This window comes from Cnephaeus nilssonii (genome assembly GCF_951640355.1).
Source record: "Cnephaeus nilssonii genome assembly, chromosome: 10".
NCBI classification, from domain to species: Eukaryota; Metazoa; Chordata; class Mammalia; order Chiroptera; family Vespertilionidae; genus Cnephaeus; species Cnephaeus nilssonii.
Window position 1 is genome coordinate 3068333 of NC_137081.1, and position 22591 is coordinate 3090923.

The window sequence follows — 22591 nt, forward strand, 5'->3', positions numbered from 1 at the left end:
TTACACCACTAGTTACTTGCAACTCTAGTATATGAATCTGATCCAATATTATAGTTCAGGACAGATGTTTATAAATCAGAATTTTTTCTTAAAGTAGTAACCATTCAAAAGCTTGGTGGAAGTTATGAAATCCTGAGGGAATTAAAAGGAAGTACTATTAAGTGTGCCTTTTAGATATTACGATAATTTCACATTTTTCACTTGACTATTTAAATTAAGAACGATTCTGCCCTAGCCAGTTAGGCTCAGTGGATAGAGTATCGTCCTGTGGACTGAAGGGTCCTAGGTTCAATTCTGGTCAAGGGCACGTATCTCAGGTGTAGGCTCGATCCCAGCCCTAGTTAGGGACACATTAAGGAAGCAACCAATTGATGTGTCTCTCTCACATCGATGTTTTTCTCTGTCTCTCCCCCTCTCTCTAAAAACCAATGGGAAAATATCCTTGGGTGAAGATTAACAATAAAGTAAAATAAAATAATAAAAAAATAAAATAAAATTTTTGAGTTTTTCTAAATTCCTAAGATTGACAAATATTACTAGTTCGTCCTCAATTTACAAATAAGGAAACATATGCTTTATTATTAATTCACTGTTGGTAGTATTTCTGAGAGGGCTTTTTCACATAAACCCTAAGGACAATGTTCTTTTAATCTTTCAAGTGGATGAAAATAAGGAGGTTATCTCCATGTGAAAAGATCTTTTTCCACTCCCACAATTGTGGAATGAATCATTGTTATAAATACTTTTTTATAAGCTGAATAATCAGTGCTGTCTTAGGAACTGGACAGGTACGGCCTGGTTATGGGAGTCGGATCATGAAGGTAGTGTGAGGGGCTGAGGCTTAGAACCACCCTAATTAGTGGTGTAAGGCATGAGCCCAGAAGCAGTACTAGAAAGAAGTCGAGGCAGGCAGTGTTCATTCCATCCATCCAGAAACGTTCAGCAGCGTACGTGGTCAGCTACATGAGCAGTGTGTGTCAGATCTTAAATCCGGGGTAGAGGAAGAGGGGCAAACTACAGGCTGGGAATAGCAAGGCAGCAGAGAAGGCGGGAGCTTGTAACATTCAGAAATGTAAGTGGGTAGACAACTTGGAATGATAGAATATTTGTCAGCAGAGAGCAGTTCCCAGCCACCGGGCTCTGGAACTCAGAGAAACATATGCTTATTTAAGCTGTGATGCCAGAGTTCAGATGCCAGATAGGAAGGGGACGAGGGGCTTGGAGATAGAATCAACGGGTACGGTGTAGATCTGGTGGAACGTCTACAGGAATTGGAGTGCCAAGCACATGATTAGGACAAGGATGAGGGTGCCAAGTTTAGGTCCGTTTCCATTGTAGTGTTGGGAAGTCAAGGCTGAGTGTTCCAGAGCAGTTCAATCATCTTAGTTTTGACAGAGGAAGAATGCTGAATCTGGGAACCCCACAGACCGGACCACATTTATTAGTAAGTTATGATACTTTATTCTGAACTCCCAGCTTAGAATGGATAGATTTCAGCATCTAATTCTTAAAAACAGCTCTGGCCAGCATGGCTCAGTGGTTAGAGTGCCGGCCCATGCACCAGAGGGTCGTGGGTTCGATTCCCAGTCAGCACGTACCTGGGTTTTGGGATCGATCCCTGCCCCCTGGTCAGGGAGCATGTGGGAGACAAACAGCCAATGTGTCTCTCTCACATCAATGTTTCTCTCTCTCTCTCTCTCTCTCTCTCTCTCTCTCTCCCATCCTCCCTTTTACCCCTCCCCCCTCCCTTCCACTCTCTCTAAAAATCAAAGGAAAAAATATCCTTACTCCTTGAGTGAGGATTAAAAAACAAAACAAAACAAAACAAGAAATGTTAGCCATTTCCTTTTGATCGTTTATAAAAATGGAGTATAGGACTTTTAGGATAGTCTATTTCTTTTTGAGTCACTTTTAGTGAGTCACATTTTTCTAAGAATATGTTTATTTCATCTAAGTTTTCAAACTCACTAGCATAAAGTTGCTTATAATTTTTAAGACCTAATATTATTTGTACACTTAAGTATTTTCCCTCTGACCAATCATGCCAGAGATTTGTCAATTTTCTTAATCTTTCCAGGCAGCTGCAAACTAGAGCCTGTGGGCCAAATCTGGCCCACCTCCTGATTTTACAGATAAACTTTTATTGGAACATAGCCATACCTATCTATATATATAAAAGCCTAAGCAACCAAAGGACCGGTCACTGTGATGCGCACTGACCACCAGGGGGCAGACACTCAATGCAGGAGGTGCCCCCTGGTGGTCAGTGCGCTCCCACAGCAAGAGCGCCACTCAGCTGACCAACGGGCGCCAGAGGCAGGGCTCACGGCTGGCAAGTGCTGCTATGGCGGCGGCGTGAGCCTCTCCCAGTTGGGACTGACAGCAGGCGCAGCGGGGTCAGGATGAGCAGGAGCAGCAGGCAGGAGCGGCAGGCGGCTTTGGACTGCTGGTTTCCGCCTGATCCCCACAGGCCACGGCAAGGGACCCCACCGGTGCACGAATCAGTGCACCGGGCCTCTAGTTTGTTTATATCTGTGGCTGCTTTTGAGCTGTGATGCCAGAGTTCAGTAATTGTAACAGACTATTTGGCCTATAAAGTCCAAATATTTTCTATCTGACCTTTTATAAAAAAAAAAAAAAAAAAGCTTTCCAACTCAGTCTTTTTGAAGGAGCAGCTTTTGGCTTAGTTCAGTGGTCGGCAAACCACGGCTCGCGAGCCACATGTGGCTCTTTGGCCCCTTGAGTGTGGCTCTTGCACAAAATACCACGTGCGGGCGCGCACGTACAGTGCGATTGAAACTTCGTGGCCCATGCGCAGAAGTCGGTTTTTGGCCTGGGCGAGTCGATATTTTGAAGAAGTGGCGTTAGAACACTCAAGGGGCCAAAGAGCCGCGGTTTGCCGACCACTGGCTTAGTTGATATTCTTAGTTGTGCCGTGTGTGTGTGTGTGTGTGTGTGTGTGTGTGTGTGTGTGTGTGTGTGTTTAGTTCTATTTTCTTACAGTTTATTTTATTGTTCTTTTCTAATTTAAATTGTATGCTTAGTTCATTAATGTCCAGCTCTTCTTTTCTCAGTAAGCAATTAAGGCTCTAAATTCTTACTATTTATTGTATTAGCATTGTTTGAAATTTTGCTATGAGGTTATTATTTTCCCTAATGATTTCTAAGTGAATTACATTGTAGTTAGAGAAAGTGGTTTGAATGCTGCCAACCCTGTAACTTTTGTGGAGATTGTAGTTGTGGCCCATATGTAGTGAGTGTTTTTATGTATTTCTGCAGTTGTGATAGTGTTCTGTATTTGTCTGTGTAACTCTGTTATTCAAACTTTCTAGTCTTACTTTTCTTTTTTACTTGCTCTGACAATAACTGAGAGTTGTGTGTTAGTCACCTACTGTGATTATGGAGTTGTCTGTTTCTCTTTGTATTATGCAGTAACCTTATTAATCTTTAATAATGCATTTTGCTTTAAAAATTTATTTTCTTTGCTATTAATATAGATACATGTGCTTTCTTTTTGTTAGTAATTGCTTGTTAGATCTTTTTTCTATCCTTTTACTTTTCAGTCATTCCTAATCCATGTTTTAGAGACATCTCTTATAAATACCAATAGTTGGTCTTTAAAAAAAAAAAAATCCAGTCTTATATTCTTCATCTTTTAACTAGAACATTTGGTTCATTTACATTTATTATAGTGACTAATATTTGAATTTATTTCCATTGAATTGTTTTGTATCTCTTCCCCTTCCCAACTCTTCATATCTCATATTGGCCATCTGGAATAAGTTTATTTTAGCCTGAAGTGCATCATGTAGAATTTCCTTAATGAATGTCTGCTGATGGCAAACTCTGTCCTTCCCCACCCCACTAGAAATTATTTTTATTTTGCCCTGATTATTATTATTATTATTATTATTATTATTATTATTATTATTTTAATCCTCACCCCAGGACATGCTTATTGACTCTTTAGAGTGAGAGGAGGGGGGAGAAAGATAGGAACATTGATGTCAAAGAGCAACATAGATTGATTGCTTTCCCAAATCCTCAACCTAGGTATGTGTTCGAGTGGGAATTGAACCTCCAACCTCTCTGTGAAGGGTCCACACTCCAGCCGAGCCACACTGGCCAGGGCTGCCCTGATTCTTAATTGACATTTATCCTGGGTGTTCTGTATTGTCAGTTATTTTCCCTAGTAATTGGAGATACCATTTCCTTGGCTTTGGTTTTCTTTGTTGTGTTTAGAAGTTAATGGTTTTCTGACTATTGTCTGTTTTTGAAATCTTCTGTTTGCCTCTGCCCCAATTTCTTCTCTCCTTCTGATTTCTCAGTTTTCCTGTTTGTTTGTTTGTTTTCCTGTATGTAGTACCCTTTAGTCATATTTTCAGCTTTTGTTTCTTTAAATGAAGTCTTTAAGGGTCTGATCCTGTTACCTGTTGTTTCTCCTGGTTTTTGCTTTTGATGCTTTGGGGTTTTTCTTGGTGTTTTATGATTTCTGTCTATGAACTCATTTTTCTTGGAAGTGTGGGAATGCTTTGAGGCCTCGGAGGAAAATGGATTCTCCTAGAGGTTATTTGCTTTTGATATTACCAGGCATCTGTACTCTGCACACTACAACTCTGGGACCCTTTGAAAACAAAATCACAGCCTCCGTAGTGTGAATCAGGGCTGAAATCTGAGGGCTGATTTGAGGTCAGGAAACCGCAAGGGAGATCGCTCTTCTCTCCCACTCAGTAACAAGGTTCAAGACAGGTAATTTCCCCTGCCCTGTCCCTGGGGGTGCAGGTGTATTTCCGAGTCAGCCTTCCATTGGGTGTATAGTGCTTAGTGACTTCAGCTTTATGGAGGAGAGGTCTTAGCTCCTCACCTTTGATGGTACTGGGTGTTCCCTCCACACTCTCTTTTCCTCTCACCACTCTTCGCTCCGCTCTCACCAGCCCCACGAGGCTGTGAAAGTTGAAGCTCAAGTTCATCTGGTTTAGTAACTGTCCCTAATGTACTCCTTTGAGATACTGTCTTCATTCATTTTGACCTGAATCGTCCTTACTGCCTTACTGGCCCACTGATGTATTTAAGGTCATGTTCTTCCCCTCTGTCTTATCCAGAAATGTTAGTTATCTGGGAGAGGGGCCAGTCGTGGTACCGAGCTCTCCGTGTGCTGGAGTCAACAGTCTTGATTGCCGTTGAGCCTCCCTGTCACCCAGCATTCACCCGGCATTTTATGCTGACGACACTGAACCCAAAGTCACAATCATTTGATTGTTAAAGGTTATAATTTTAACTCCCAGCAAAGAGAGTTTTTAAGTCTGGTTATGATAGAAAGCTAAGTTTAAGAAAATTTTTACATGAAGTTATGAATGGAATTTTGGTATTTTTATCCACGGAAAGAGGAAGCGGAGGAGTAAGCAAAACAATTAGGGAGAATATCTTATTTCATACTTTAACAAAATTAGAAACTTAGAATTAAAAAAAAAAAATTAGCATTGTGATCCAGTCTGCGACTACTGTTTGGAAGTATTTGTATCATTTTTAAAAATAGAATCGTTGTTGATTTAATTATTAGTGCCTGGGGGCATGTAATCCATAAAACATTGACAGAAAATACGTTTTTGATGGGGAAGTTTGGTGATCATCTTCTTACTACAACTTGGACTGAGCTATAGTTAGTTCTCTAGCCTCAGTTTTTACCAGAAAACTCCCTGAGAGCCTAGAAAGTTCAGTCCACCTTTCTGGTTTATTGGAGCCAGAATTCAGTAACAAAGAACGTTGTGTTTGTTTTTCTCAGTTCCTGGTAGGATGATGGAAGGAATGCGAGAGCATGGTTTTCGGTTTATATTGAAAAGCTTTTTTCCCTGGTTGTCATACTCATTTACCTCCTGTCGATACCTTCACCTCTGAGGTGGCGATATGGCCCTGTCGGGCCCTGAGGAAACTGAGGCTCTGAGTTTTTACACGTCCAGAACCCCAGCTGGTGAGTGACGGAGCAGAGCTTACCTCAGACCTGTCGGCCTGCAAATCCTCTTCTCTTTTTGCCCCCAATCATGCCTTGAATGAGTATATTTCTTGCTTTTAAAGTAAGTCTAATATTAACCCTTGGCAATTCCCTACATCTATTTAAATTGACAAATTATGTGAAAACCATTTTTCTAGCTTATAAAACAATTACAGGTTTTGAGTTTTGGGTAACATTTGCTATTTTAAATTTTACTACGGGGTGTTTGGTCAACTAGTAACTCTTATTGGCAATGTTTAACTCTTAGGTGGAAGAATAGAATTAGGTGACTCTCAGTGATTGTAGTCCTAATTTGTGATAACTATTCTAAGTTATTTGGTAGATATTTAACTAAAATCATTTAATTTTTCTTCCTTCAGGAATTTTTATGTCAGTTCACATTGAGAAAAAATCTTCTAGACCATGTACACGCACTTTTAGTTAGGGGAATATTATCACCTTAACACATAGTCAGATCCCTTGGTTTTTCGTAAGAAAAATGAGCTGCAGGACATCTTTTACTTTCTATTTTGATTTTGCTTATTTTCCATAAACACTCACACCTGACCAAAAATAAATAAAGCACGTAAACAAGTAAACCTACGGCGACTATTGATTACTTTGAGTTCTGAGAGATGATAGATGCTTGATTTTCTTTGGAAATTAGGCATTAGGGCTAATTAGGAATAAAGACCTTCATGATTTTTTATAAATTCTGATTTCATTATATAATGATATGACATGCTTATAGTCTATTCTTGAGTGAAATGTTTTATATGTCGATAAACTGAAATACAAATGTTTCTAATTTTAAAACTGTGTTGATATGCAGCTCACGGTTAACGAAGCGGCTGCTCAGCTCTGTGTGAAGGATAATGCTCTCCTGACAAGAAGGGACGAACTTTTCGCGCTGGCGAGGCAGATTTCCCGAGAAGTCACCTATAAATACACTTACAGAACCACCAAGTAAGTTTAACTCACTGGCAGCACTTTTGCATTGTTTGAGAGAAGTAGAGCCGGAAATGCCAACCAGTTGATAGTACATAAATGAGCATTTCTGAAAGTGTGATTATAGTTCTATAGAATTAAGTAGTAAAGTGACTTTTCACAACATGGGCAGCCCGGCTGGCGTGGCTCAGTGGCTGAGTGTCAGCCTTCGAACCAGAAGGTCACGGTTCGATTCCTGGTCAGGGCACAGGCCTGGATTGCAGGCTCGATCCCCAGTGTGGGGCTGCAGGAGGCAGCCGATCAATGATTTTCTCTCATCCTTGTTGTTTCTATCTCTCTCTCCCTCTCTCTTCCTCTCTGAAATCAATAAAAACATTAAAACAAAACAAAACAAAAAACATTGCCAGTGTTTTTTGTTGTTTTGTTTAATTCTGTTTTGTCTTTCTTTAAAAACAGTAGTTGCCTAGCACTACGACACTGTTCTGGTGGGTTTTAGGCATTCTCTCATGCAGATGCTCGGGTTGTGAGTGTGATGATGGGGCTCAGTCAGTCAGCATTTACAGACGGGTTTGTACACCACTCACTATATGACATTGAACTCAGAGGAAGAAGCAGATTAGTTCCTCTTGCAAGGTGTTTGAGGTTAGCTGAATAAGTAAAAAGAATCCATTGACCAGGATTTAAGGGAAATGGGAACATGCTTTTATTACTAGCAAGTGGAATATGGAAGATGTGCTTGGAAAAAAAACCAACTAATGTTAAAAAACAATGATGGTTCTCAAATGTAATGTAAGCACTCCTCACCTGAACTCTAAGCACTGTCTGGGGGTGTCGTACCCCTCGACTCTGCCCCCTTGGTTCCCCGTGGTCTCTGGTTCCCAGGGCCCATCCTTGGTGCGTGCCCCTGCTGCTCTGCGTGCGTGCAGATGGCCACCCACGTGCCAGTGACGGAGCCTGTGCTGAAAAGCCACATCCTCAGCACCTGCCCGGCCCTGACCAATCTCAGTCTCTGGGGATGCAGCCTTGGAATTCAAACGACACGCCTCCAAGTTTGAAAACCCCCTCACAGGCATTGTCGTCGCCATTGCTTTTCCTAACTCAGAGCGTTTCCCGCCACTGGAGCTCACATATTTACAGGGACAACAACTGAAATTACGCAGACTAAATGAACAGGGTAAGAATATACAGCAATATTATAGGGTTACTTACAAGATTTTTTTTTTTGGAGTTGGCTAATCAAGAGCTGACTTAGTGATTTTTTAATTTTCTTTACTGTATTATACAAAATTTTCCTTCTGATTGATTTAAACAGTTTTCTTTAATCAAAGTAATGCGTGTCCATGATTAAGAAGTCATATAGTGCACAAGGTTTACAATGAAACTCAGCAGTTCTCCTGCTCACCCCTTTCTCGCTTTCCCCTTCTTAATATGGCTCCTAGAGGCAACTACTTTCAACAGTTTTTAGCTGTTTTATTTGTAGTATTTGTATTTCTTTTTTAAGTTAAATATATTTCAAAATACATAACACTTCTACATAATTTAGAAGACAAAAGTATGTAAATAGGTAATACAAAAAAGTTGCACTCCCATTCCTGTCTCATTTTACCTTGTTTTTCTCCTCAGTGTAGATAGCTTTTTTTTAAATATATATATATATTTTATTGATTTTTTACAGAGAGGAAGGGAGAGGGACAGAGAGCTAGAAACATCGATGAGAGAGAAACATCGACCAGCTTCCTCCTGCACCCTCCCTACTGGGGATGTGCCCGCAAACAATGTATATGCCCTTGACCAGAATTGAACCTGGGACCTTTCAGTCCGCAGACTGACGCTCTATCCACTGAGCCAAACCGGTTTCGGCTGTAGATAGCTTTTAAAATGTTTTTTTATATCCTTGCAGTGTTTGTTTATGTACATGCAAAAAAATATAAATATAGTTTCTCATTTTCATCTTTTAAAAAACACACACACAATAGGTAGCATGTGTCTACATTATTCTGTATTTTGCTCTTATTTTAACACTAGAGGCCCCTGGGGTCCCTCGGCCTGGCCTGCGGGATCGGGCCGAAACCGGCTCTCCGACATCCCCTGAGGGGTCCCGGATTGCGAGAGGGCACAGGCCAGGCCGAGGTGCACAATCAGGGAAGCCAGGGAGGGGCAGCAGGAGGGCTCCAGGGTGTGTCTGGCCCATCTCGCTCAGTCTAAATCTTCTGGACCCCAGCAGCAAGCTAATCTTCTGGTCGGAGTGTCTGCCCCCTGGTGGTCAGTGCACGTCATAGCGAGCGGTTGAGCGGCCTTAGCATATCATTAGCATATTACGCTTTGATTGGTTGAACAGACGACCGGGCACTTAGCATATTAGGCTTTTATTATATAGGATGTCTTGGAGATCTTTCTCTATACATATTAGTACATATACATCTTCCTCATTATTTTTTACATTGATGTATCATGATTCATTTACCCAGTCCCCTATTGACGGATACTTGAGTTGTTTCTAGTCTTTTTCATTATAAATAACACCTCAGTAAATAACATTACGCATATCTTATTTGATATATTCTGCAGTTTACGTTTTTGACATTTTAACATCTTTTATATCAGGAGTGGGGAACCTTTTTTCTGCCCAGGGCCATTTGGATATTTATAACATCATTTGCGGGCCATACAAAATTATCAACTTAAAAATTAGCCTGCTAGTTTTGGTCATACATTTAATTAACTCACCCCAGTGCCTTGGCAGGGCCAGGCCAAATGATTTCTTGTGCCTCATACGGCCTGCGGGCCAGATGTTCCCCACCTGTTTTACATGAAAGTATAACAGAACTGATGGCTCACCATGTTTAAGTGGCAGTAGTAGCTCATGTATGTGGAGGGCCCCTGAGGGCTAGGTCCCAGCAGAGGGATCTCTAGGTCAGGGAAGTGCATTGTTGTGTCGGTAGGTAGAGAGAAAGCTTCTTAATCTCATGTAGCTTCAAGTATTCATCTTAAATGGCCATTGTCCTTTTGTCCTAAATTGTTTCTACTGACCCATAAAGGGATATTATGGAATACAATCCTCAATTTTTTTTCCTTTTTCATTATGTGATAATCATTACATACTTATTGAGTACTTTCTGTGTGGGGAATTCTAAGTGGTGGTCTTTAAAAATGTATAATACAGTTGCATCTGCATATTTCAGTGTTAATTTAGAAATGAAAAATCTAGTTTTCCTCATTTCAGTGTTCGTTATGCATGTCTTATTTTTGGTGTCAGGTTTCAGGATTATATGTTTTGGTGGAAGTTTATAGATAAAGATGTCTCTAGAATAAAATTTCTTCTCAAGTTTTTCTCTCTCCCCCATTCCCCTCAGGTCAAAATGTGGAGAACGAGATGAATTATCCCCGAAGAGAATTAAAGTGGAGGTATGATTATGTTATTTTCTTTTTTTATGTTAATAATGTTTGCTTTAGTAGTTTAAAGTAAAAAAAAAAAAGGATGGTCCCATAAACTAGTGAAAAATGTGAAATATAGTATCTTAAAAGCAATATATAATTTTTTGCTTTGACGTATCTATGGTCATTTGAATTAGGATCCTAAGGAAGTTCTTAGAAGGAAACAACAATGATAAGATTGATGTCCAGTTGGTTTATCAAAGGTTGATTTGTAAACAGGTGTTTTTTACAGATTTTAAAGTCTACAGGTTAAACTATTTCTTTTTTAATCTTATTTACAACATAAGTCACCTTATTAAGTATTTTTAAAGGAGCTAAGATTTCATTTCTTTACATTAACTATAGAGGGAAATGACAATTTAGTAGGTGCAAATTATAGAGACTTTACTGTAATTAAAGCCTCTTTTAGGGGACGTGTTTGAGGCTGTCCTTCTGATTTTAGACCTGCCAGTGGGAAGGTGGGTGGTGAGCAAGAAAAATGTGCTTCTCTTCGGGCTCTCAGAACTCTGATGGTCTCAGAACTCTTGTTCCTTAATTTGGATCAAATGCAGTAGTTCCCCCCGCACCCCAGCCATGGTTTCACTTTCCATGGCTTCAGTTACCTGTGGTCTCAGTTTCCCACCGCCAGCTGCAGTCCAGAAATATTAAATGGGAAATCCCAGAAAGAACAATTCACAAGTGTTAAATCCGCACCATGCTGAGGAGTGGCCGAGATGTCGCTCTTTCCCGCCCGAGAGGTGAAACGTCCCTTTGTCCAGAGCACCCGTGCTGTGTGTCCCTCTGCCCATTAGTCACTAGGCCGCATCGCGGTGCTTCTGTGCAAGGAGCCCGTACTGGACTTAATAATGAACGCTGAGGGCAAGAGGAGTGAGGCTGGCAGTTCAGATACGCCAAAGAGAAGCAGTAAAAAAAAGGCTTCCCTGAAGTGAAAAGGCGAAAGTTCTCAACTTCATAGGAAAGAAAAAAAATCATATGCTGATGTTGCTAAGATCTACACTAAGAACAAATTGTTTTACCTGTGAAATTGTGGGTAGGAAAAAGAAATTCGTGTTAATTTTGCTCTTGTACCTTAAGCGGCAAACGTTATGGCCACAGTGCGAGATAAGTGCTTAGATAAGATGGAGAAGGCATTAAACTTGTGGGTGGAAGACAGGAGCAGAAAATGTGTTTCAATTGAGGGCAGTGTGTTGCAGCAGAAAGCACCGAGCCAACACGAAGACTTCAGTAAGGGATCTCCTGAAATGACGGGCACCAGCCATTTACTGCAAGTAAGGGATGGTCACACAGATTGCGGGCTAGTTTAGGCTGAAAAATATACAAATTACTGGAAAGAGAGGGAAGAAAGGGAGACCACATTCACATAACCGTTACTACAGGATATTGTTATACTTGTTCTTCTTTCTTAGTAGTCATTGTTCATCTCTTACTGTCCTGATTTATAAATTAGACTTGATAATGGGTATGTGTGTGTAGGGAAACACAGCATGCAGGATCCGGTGCTATCTGCTCTCAGGCACCCGCTGGGGGTCTCGGGATGTGTTCCCTGTGAACAGGGCGGGGCTGCTGTACTTCCTTAGGCCCAGCCGGTGGCAGAGGAGTATTTTGAAGTCCAGTGGCACCTTCCTTGTTTTCTTGGGTAGGAGACAGGGTTCGGTGCTCGGAGCCACCCATTATTGAACTTCAAGTTAAAGCAAATAAGCTGTGTTTGACCACCCTAAGTATCTACCATCAAGTTACCCTTCCTGAGCATCTGTTTGTGTGGGAACAGTCCTTCGTTTATACCAAAGCCACGGTCACCCTTTGAAAACACAAATCCTTCTGTGCGTACATCTCTCCAGTGGCTGTCTACTACACCTCGAATAAAATCTACACGTTTCCCTGAGGCCTCTAAAACCCTACATGATCTGCCTCTGACTGGCGTCCCTGACCTCATCTGCTACCACAACCCTTTTTGTGTCCCAGCTACATGGACCAATTTTCTGTTCCTGGAACATGCCAGACTCACGTGTGCCTCCACATCAGCTATCTCTACCTAGATCTCAAGATAGGCACTTGGTTTCTCTGACTCCACGGCCTCCCTTTCTAAAAGGAACACCCTTACCCCAAAGTCACATAGGCTCGTTCTCATGGTTTGTTAATTTGTTTTCCTACCACCTCCCAGTATCTGGAACTAGTATATATTTGTTTTAAATTTATTACCAGTCTGCACCATTAAATGTGAATAGAGCTTTTATCTATCTATCCAGTATATGTTAGTACTGAATGTAGAACAGTGACTTACACTTGACAGGCACTTAATAAAATCTGCTAGATGAAGTAGCTATGGATAAGCATCTTTGACTTCTAAAGTCACCAAAGATAAGAGCACAACATCCACCTGCTGCCTCTGTGAGGACCGAGCCTGCCATCAGGCCTGCGCCCTGACCAGGAACCCATCGGCAGCCTTTTGGTGCCCGGGACGGTGCTCAACCAGCTGAGCCACACGTGCCAGAGCTGAGCTTCCTTTTAGTAGCTTGGAGTATTGGGTATAGCAGTAGATGTGGCCCTTCTGTTCCTTTAAAAATATTCCCCTAGAGATGATGGAATTAGAGTTCTGTATGGTTGGTTGGTTGATTTACTGCACGAAGCTCTTTGAATAGTTTTGAATTTAGAATTAAGACAATCAGCCCGGCCAGCATGGCTCAGTGGTTGAGCATCGACCTATGAACCAGGAGGTTATGGTTCGATTCTGGTCAGGGCACATGCCCGGGTTGTGGACTACATCCCCAGTGTGGGGCGTGCAGGAGGCAGCTGATCAATGATTCTCTCTCGTCATTGATTTTTCTTTTTCTCCCTCTCTCTTCCTCTCTGAAATCAATAAAAATATATTTTAGAATTAAGATAATCAGTGTTTCCTTTACTGTGAATGATAGTCCTAACCTTTCTAAATAAAACATGTGACTAATCAGTCCCAAGCTTCTTTAAATGCTCTTACAGACACTAAACTCTTGATTTTGTTTCCCAGAAATAAATAGGGACTTTAGCTTTGAATTTAGGACAGTAGTTTACTTTTTTTGTTGTTTTTTATTATTAAATATATTTTTATTGATTTCAGAGAGGAAGGGAGAAGGAAAGAGAGATAGAAACATCAATGATGAGAGAGAATCATTGATTGGCTGCCTCCCGCATGCCTCCAACTGGGGATCGAGCCCCTAACTTGGGCATGTGCCCTTGGACCCTTCAGTCTGCAGGTGTCATGACGCTCTATCCACTGAGTCAAACTGGCTAGGGCTGTTGGTTTGTTTTTATTTTTTTTTTCTACTTAGTTTTTTAAAGGCACTCATGTATTGTAGGATATCAGTATCTCTTCATTGCACGTGTGTGTTGTATATATGTGTGTATACCTACATGCATATATAGTGTTATCTAGAGGCCTGGTGCACAAATTTGTGCACCAGTGGGGTCCCTCGGCCTGGCCTGCGGGACTGGGCCGAAATTGGCTCTCCGACATCCCCCAAAGGGTCCCAGATTGCAAGAGGGTGCAGGCCAGGCCAAGGGACCCCACCGATGCACGTTCAGGGTCAGGGAGGGATGCGGAAGGTTGGCCGGCCGGGGAGGGACTGCGGGAAGGCTCCAGGGCGTGTCTGGCCCGTCTCACTCAGTTCCGATTAGCTGGACCCCAGCGGCAAGCTAACCTACCGGTTGGAGCATCTGCCCCCTGGTGGTCAGTGCACATCATAGCAAGCGGTTGAGCAGCCTTAGCATATCATTAGCATATTATGCTTTGATTGGTTGGAGGACTGGACACTTAGCCTATTAGGCTTTTAATATATAGGATTCTTTTTAAAATATACAATGTTGGCATAAGTCGTTGCCTACATTTTTCTGTGTACTCTAAGTCAAATTAGAGGTGCTAGAACTGTTCATTTGGTTTGGGAAGCTGAGGCTGAGGTAGTAGTATGGGCTTTATAGGGTCACTACTATTCCCCTAAGACTTTTCCACGTATTAGTGCTTTGTTTGTATCTCACTTTTGTGTGGCTGCTGAGGAGGGGGGAATTTCTGGCATGAGAAGAGATTAGGGAAAGTTCTATTGAGGCAATATCATTTGAGCTGGGTTTAGAAAGAAGGGTAGGATTTCAGAGGGAAGGAATGTGGGTTGGAGGTGGAGGGGCATTACAAAGATAGACTAACATGGGCAAAGACAGAGAGGTAAGAAAATACTGTGAGTGTTTAGAGAACATTGAGACCAGTTTGTCCAGAATATATGACTGACACAAAGGACTTTGTAAGTAAAACTAGATTTTAGAATTCTTTTACATACTTGTTAATCTTGTTTTATTTGAATATTTCTTTTGCGATTCTTAGCTTCCTGGTTCTCTATTTAACAAAAGTAATAAAAAGATAAGCTTAGCTTGTTGTAAAATACAACAGAGTCCTAATTACTGGGCCCAAATTAATGAGAATTTTTTTTGTCTTCCTTTTTGTCTTTATTTTTCCAAAGTCCTTGACAATGACGAATGAGCATACATGCCAAGTTGCTGACTTTTTTTCATTTTAAAATTATAATTTTTACAGTGAACAAAAAGAAATGTAATGTGCAGTCGATAAAATAGAAATGACATCGTAATAGACACGTGAGGGGAAGGAAAACATTTTCTCCCATGCCGTTACCAGCACATTGCGATACACCAGGGAGCTAAACCGGTGCTGTGCTCCAGCTCAGTCAGATGTGTTCTTGCTGCCGAATGCTTTCTGTTCCTGATCTCTGCGTGAAGGGTGGAGTGGAATGAAGTTTTTAAATCCTTGCCTGGTTTTTCTCATTATGTGATGGGTTGCTCCCCTTAAGGATCGTTAGCTGTTATTTGGTTGTTACTGTTGGTGGTGGTGACAATGGGTGTGCATGTGGTGTTGAAGTGTAATTGCTAGAAGGCATGCGGAGACCCGGAGGAAGACGCTTGCTCGTGGGGAACCTGAGGGGAACGCTGACTTGGAGTGAGCCTCTGAGGAAGGCTCTTCCTCCTCCCTGCTAGCGGGCGAGGTCTGGGCATGCTTCTCCTGCCCGGGCTACCAGCACAGCTGCCCACCTGGGGCGGCCGCCCTGTGTGCGAGTCCTCTCAGCAGACATGAACATGGGTCAGACCCCAGGTCTAGCTCTGGGGCCCTGGTGAAATAGCTACTTGTTATTGAATCTGTTACGTGCCTGTCCCTCTAGGCATTTGAAAGTCATTGTCACAAGCCTTCTGGTCTACCCCCTACGGAGGCTTTATGATTTCCACTTTACAGCCCAGGAGAAGCCCAGAAAGGCTCAGGAACCTGCCAAGTTGCCACACTGCTGCCTGGTGGCAGAGCCGGGCCCTCAAATCTAGGCCTGACTCCTACACTTCAGAGCAGTGGCCATGCACTTCGGTGTGAAAAACGCTATTGGAATTATACTTCCCACGGGTGCGCCATGAAGCGCAGAGTGCGCGGAGGAGAAGAGCGGCAGTTACCGTCTTCTTACCCAAGGAAGCTTATCCGGGAAACAGTGACAGGGTTTGAGGAGAAAACTTCATATAAATTACAGCACAAGTAATATAAACAGCATAAATTATAAAAACTTAACAATATAAATGTAAGGCATTACCACTTGACACACTAATTGTTTTGAGTGAGGAAAAGCTGTGTTGGGAAGATAAATAGAAAATAAAAAATGAGCTTGATTTGTTTCTATCGTACCTATGACAGGAAGGATTTAAGACAGCTTGACAACTGGTAAAGGAGATGAAAAATCAAGAGGCAAAGGCCCTGCCACTCTTGTCTCCACCTCGTTTTTTTGAAACATTCGTTAAAGGTGGACTCAGCTGCTAACCTTTTTCATAAAGGACACGTTGCATCCCATGAACAGACCCTGTCATTGCCTCCAGTGTTACAAGTGATAGCTTAGGAGGAGGGAAGAAGATGGAAAAGCCACTCAGGACCGGCGTGGTAGCTGACTACATGGGCTGTTACTGTTCAGATCTCATCTGTGAGTTCTGTTGTTTCACTGAAATTGCTGGAGACGAGGCAGAGAGATGGGAGGTGACCGAATTCTTGATCCTGTGTGGGCTGGGAGTGCAGAGCCATCAGAGATAAGTGGATGAAAGAAATGAAGTTTGTTAATCGAGGCCAGAAAGTCAGAGACTTGGGGCTTAAAGAAGAAAGCCTCAGAGGAAACATCTGCCAGCAGCTCCCGTGGGTGGGGTGGGGGAGGGAGGGAGCCGAGGGAGGGAAAGAGGATCAGAACCCACCTACGCTGTTACTAAGCTTGTTGAAGAGGAAGCTGGTCTAATTTGATGTCGATTCTTCCCCTCTGGATCAGAAAACAGAAGCCTTACAATCTGCTATTCATATAGAAAGTGTGAGTAGAGAAAAGGAAAACGCACGTGTGAGGCTGAGAACATCTGCTGGAGCGAGTCAGAGGCGGCTCGGCAGTAACTTGAAGGCAGCTTGCTCGCGCTCAGTGGGGAGGTGGAGGGGTGGGGGTGAGAGTAGTGAGGTCACACACAGCATCCCACCCTGCATGTCCTGTTTTCTCGGTGCTCAGACGCAGAGGGAGAGCTGTGGTTAACGGCAGCAGCCAAGAACAGGACCTGAAGATAAATGGCTCATAGCATGGTACTCTGGTTTCCTGGGACAAAGCTTGAGAGACATAACAGAAGTCCTGCCCCACACAGAATGCGAAGAGTCCGCTTCTTGGGCCTGGTCTCCCTTCCATTTCTGAGTCATTCCTGTTGGGTCCCTGGGACCGCCTTCATATGCCATGAGTGACAGCTCCTCCACCCTGTGGTTTCCCACCACAGTGACGCCTGCCCGAGGCTGTGGGCGACCACCAGAAGGCCCGACTGCTGGGCTCAGGTGTTACTCATCTTTATTTTCATGAGGAAACGAAGGTTCAGGAAGGTTAAGGCACTCATTCTGGGTCACAGAGCTACTAAGGGGTGGACCTGGAACATGGACCCAGGTCCTTCTAATTCCAAAGCGCCATGGCCTGGCGGTGAAGGCACAGGAGAAATCACACGCGACCTGGAAGAATCCTTCAGAAACTCAGATGGAGACTATTGGGTAGCACCTTAAAGAAAACTTACTTTGGATCTTTACCACGTTACATTTAACAAAATAAATTCCTGATGGGTTGGAGAGTTAAATAAACACACACACACACATACACACACACACAAAATAAACAAAACAAAAAATAAAGGCTTAGAAAAACTAGAGGGTAGATTTGAATATTTATCAAATCTCTAAAGCAGAATGCTTTTCTAAACTTTATAGCAATAGAAGAAATCACAAAATAAAACACAATTATATGCAACTACAGTATATAAAATTTAAATTTTTGAATATCAAAACAAAAATATAAATTGGCAAAAACTGAGAAAGCAACACCACCCAGTGCTGGCCAGAACTGTCATATATTCTTACTAGAGGCCCGATGCACGGAATTCATGCAAGAGTAGGCCTTCCTTCCCCCGGCTGCCAGCACCGGCTTCCCTCTGGACCCGGGACCCGGGCTTCCCTCTGGCCGCTGGCAGGCACCTGGACCAGGGCTTCCCCCATGCCCACCTGCCACAGCCCGCCGGTCCATGGCGGCTTGTCTCAGCCCTCACAGCCCTGGCTTCGTCCAGGAGGTCGTCCAGAAGGATGTCCGGAAGGTTGTTTGGCTGTCTGGTCTAATTAGCATATTATGCTTTTGTTATTATAGATTATTATAGATGATATGGCAACCAGTTAAAGGCCCCTGTAGAAAGTATGTGGAAAACATAAAAATGTTCATCTCTGCAGTAATTCCACTTCTGGGAATCTCTGAACTATGTGAAATGCTATTTCCATGGGAAGATTTTTGCAGTGTTTTTCAAACCAAAAATAAGGAACATAATCTAAATGTCCAATATGGGGATAGTGGTTAAGTAAGCAAGTCGCTAGATGAAAAGTTATATGCAGAGTTATATAACCATTATTATCATTGATCATGAATTCTGCCTTCCAATGTAAAATGATGTGGATGTATAAATCTTTTTATCTTTTTCATTTATGCTTTTATTGAGGTTACAACGCTAGAATTAAGGTAGTTGTACCACACAAGACTGAAATGAAACATTGTACATTGAAATCTTAAGATGGTTGTCTTTGCTTTATTTTCTGAGCTTTAGATCTTATGTTTATTTATTTACAAATTCTAAGTAAAAAAGGACTCATTCTTTGATCTACAGGATGGGTTTCCAGATTTCCAGGACTCTGTGCAAACCCTCTTCCAGCAGGCTAAAGCTAAGAGCGAAGAACTCGCTGCTCTCGGTTCCCAGGTAACATAAGCCACCAGTTCACAGCTCATAAGAATAGCTGTAGGTTGAAACGTAAACGGCTGCTTCAACTGGCTCCAGTTTTAAGCATCCAAGTACTGAATTAATTTCTGGTTCTTAAAATGTCATCCGATCACAGCTGTGTCAACAAGATAGCAATAACAACTTGGTTTGCTCTCGGTTATGAGCAGAATCTTTTTGAGCAGAATCCGATACAGTGATACTTATTTATTCTTCGTAGTTTTGTAGGAAGTAAAATAGATTCTCTACCTAAGAAAACCCAAAGGAAGTGATTTGGTACCAGTAAAACAGCCATGCTGACCATGTCTGTGTGAAATACAACTCTGAGATAAAATAGTACTAGTTTTCAATAAAATATTAATAGTCGACTTTGTAGCTTTTGTTAAGTCATTTCAATTAATGTGTAATAAAAGTTGTTAAATTAATATGCAGCTTCAGGTACTTTTGCTATTATTTCATTATGTACACAGAAATTAACATTTTAAAACGTCATTTCTGCAGACAGCACCTTTTGGAAAGTACTGTAAGTTTTATTCCTGCTAATCTTCTCCCCAGTGACTGCTTCTGGTTAGATTTAGAGGTGCCAAGTTTTGTTTTTCATGTTGAGGATGAAAAATACATTTCCCACTCAGAATTCTTATTGAAATTTTATCAGTTAATTATTAACAAGTTCAAATGAATTGAAGTTATGATTTCTTTTGATCTGATTTATGAGCATTCAGAAAAATAGTAAAAACTTGTATCCTATTCTATGAATTAATATATTTCACCTATTGATTTTTACCATTGTGAATCAGGATTGTTTGTGAATGATTTTATACAGCAGTTTCCTTATGTTACTCTTTTATATAGCATGGTAATGATTCATGTCTATAATTTTTAGCACTTTTTTATTGATTTCATATAGGAAGGAGAGAGAGAGAGAAAGAAACACCAATGATGAGAGAGAATCATTGATCAGCTGCCTCCTGCAGGCCCCCTACTGGGGATCAAGCCCAAAACCCAGGCATGTGCCCTGACTGGGAATTGAACCGTGACCTCCTAGTTCAGTGATGGGCAACCTTTTGAGCTTGGTGTGTCACACTTCGCCAAAACACTGAGCATAACTCAGGTAGTGTGTCACTTTGAGGAAAAAACATTATTTCGCGAATGTTTCATCCTCAGGAGCAGCAAATGTTTCATCCTCGGCATGCGGCCGCCTCAGCGGCTGCGTGTCATCAGAAATGGCTACGCATGTCAGTGCTGACACGCATGTCATAGGTTCGCCATCACTGTCCTAGTTCATGGGTTGATGCTCAACCACTGAGCAACACTGGCCTGGCTCAAGTCTATATTTTGACTATTACTCTTTAGCAAAATATCACCAATACACTGTTCTGAATATCGCATATATGTAATTCTACAAAGAGAAGGAACTTATAAAACACACACAGAGATAACCTTATATTTTAGCCAACTAATTGTGAATTTGAAAACATGTCTTTATGATTGGTTGGAAAATACTGCCATTTCATTCCATGACGAAGGTGAAGATCCTCGTTGGCACTGATGTTTTTCTGCATAATCCGCATTGTTTAATTTTAGGGAAAGTGTCTTCTTTTTCTAGACAGCCATTTTACACTTTCTCCCCCAAAATACTGTCATCATACCAGAGTCTGTGTAGCGCCAGATCCTAAAATAAAAATGCCGAGATTTCACCCGTTAGAAGCAGCTTCTAGCCTAGCAGACGCTGCTGCTGCACTGAGGTTCCTTTCCCAAAAGCCCTTCCAGAGGACTCGGCACCTGGGAAAACAGCGCTGAGGTTCTTTTGCTTTTGAGCTGAACTGGAATTCTCTCTGTTGGATTGAGCAAGAAGGTTTTCTTCTTTTGCATACTTATGGAACATGTATGCCACATGAAGTGTGAACTAATTTTAATGAATTCTAAATATATCTGCGGGAGTCTGAAGTTGGCATCTCCAGACCATTAAAAAAACCTAGAATGTTTTGGTTACTGATTGTATTTTTGCTTTCTCACTAGCAGCCTGAGAAGGGAGTGGCGAAGCAGATGGAGTTCCTGTGCACCCAGGCCGGCTGCGAGCGGCTGCAGCAGGCCGAGAGGCGGCTGTCCGCGGGGCTGTACCGGCAGAGCTCAGAGGAGCACAGCCCCAACGGCCTGGCCTCCGACGGCTCCGACGGACAAGGTGCTTGCTTAGCCCGGCCACACCTTCAGGTCCTGCTGTGGTGCACTTCAAAGAGACACAAAACCTCGCTGGTTTTTAAGTCTTGATATTTTTAAGAGATCATCTTACAGATTCTCTGCCAAAATTAATTTACAAATTGTCCCTTTTTCAAAAAGGGAAGGAATTCACTCTGCAAATTTAATTTTTAAAGTTGTGTGGTGTTTTTTTTAACCTTATCATCCCTAAATAACAGCTGCACGTAGAGCTGATCTGTATTTTGTGAAGGGTGGTGGGAATGGGAGATGTGAATAGTGCAGTGTTCTGGGTACCCACAGGGGGATTGGCTTCAGGTCCCCCTGCAGATACCAAAGTCTGGATGCTCAGGTCCCTTAGATAAAAGTGTGGTATCTACATATATAAAAGCCTAAGCGACCGTTATGACTGAACGACTGGTCACTACGATGCGCACTGACCACCAGACACAGGCGCTCAACACAGGACCTTCCCCCTGGTGGTCGTTGCGCTCTCACAGTGGGCGCGCCACTCAGCCAGAAGCCAGGCTCATGGCTGGCGAGCACAGCAACGGTGGGGGGAGCCTCTCCCTCCTCCGGGGCAGTGCTAAGGATCAGCGAGTCGAGCAGTAAGGAGCAAGCAGGCAGTGGTAAGGAGTGAGGGGTCCTGGATTGTGAGAGGCATGTGCAACTGCCAGATGTCCGACTTACAGGGATCAGGCATAAACTGGCAGTTGGGCATACCCCGAGGGGTCCCGAATTTCAAGAGGGCGTAGGCTGGGCTAAGGGACCCGCAGCCCCCCCCCCCACACACACACACACACACATTCCCCATGCACAAATTTCATGCACTGGGCCTCTAGTTTGCATATAACCTACCTGCACCCTCCCTCCTGTCTACTTTAAATCATCTCTAGGTTACTATAATACCTAATATAATGGAAATGCTATATAAATAGTTGTTACACTCTATTGTTTAGGGCAGTGGTCGGCATACTGCGGCTCTGTTGACTAATGAGTTTGCCGACCACTGACCTAGACTCTCGATTCCAATAATTACAGGCTGTTGTTGTGATTAAGCCCCTATCCCAGTGGTCGGCAACTCATTAGTCAACAGAGCGGCAAACTCATTGCCGACCACTGGTTTAGGGAATGATGACAAGATAAAAAGGCTTCACGTGCGCAGTACAGATGCATCCATGTAAGCCGAACTACATACTACATGTCAGCAACAGCATCACCTTTCCCCCGCCCCCAAATATTTGTGATCTGCCATTGGTCCGCAGATGTGGAACCCCGGATGCAGAGGACTGATTGCGCTGACCATTGTTCTCAAAGAAGTGGATTCCATGGGGGATCTCTATCACTTTTTAAAGATGGCAACTTCCTATTTCTTATGGCTGAAGAGCAGATTTGTCTGTGGAATGTGTGACGTTTGGTTCCTAAGAGAATGTGGTGAATGCTTCCTAAAGGGGACAGAGCACAGAGTGTTGAGGAAACGGGATAAGAATGGAGAGACTTGAAGCCGTCCTGCCACTCTCCGCTTCACTGTCCCGCAGGCCCTCCGGGAGCCTTGTGGGTGTGCCCTTTGGGAAGTGTCCTCTTAAACGCTTAGGCCTAGAAAGCTATGGTTTATGAGTATTGTTACCATTTTAAAAACTACTTCACTCTTTTCTTATTGGCACATGAAGAAAATCTCAGGTCATTGTCATCCACTCATTCAACACG

At 42.6% G+C, this 22591-nt stretch overlaps 1 protein-coding gene across 2 annotated transcripts in view; it reads left to right on the top strand.

Moving 5' to 3' along the window:
- NAB1 (NGFI-A binding protein 1) overlaps nucleotides 1–22591 on the top strand; it is a 45768-nt gene that overhangs the window by 14450 nt on the left and 8727 nt on the right. Inside the window, exons 3-6 of one of the 2 annotated variants that reach the window (XM_079782751.1) lie at nucleotides 6822–6955; nucleotides 10291–10342; nucleotides 18584–18673; nucleotides 20711–20873. In XM_079782751.1, the coding sequence (XP_079638877.1) occupies nucleotides 6822–6955; nucleotides 10291–10342; nucleotides 18584–18673; nucleotides 20711–20873 (439 nt within the window). The remainder of the gene's footprint in view (nucleotides 1–6821; nucleotides 6956–10290; nucleotides 10343–18583; nucleotides 18674–20710; nucleotides 20874–22591) is intronic. The other variant, XM_079782752.1, reaches the window with a different exon arrangement.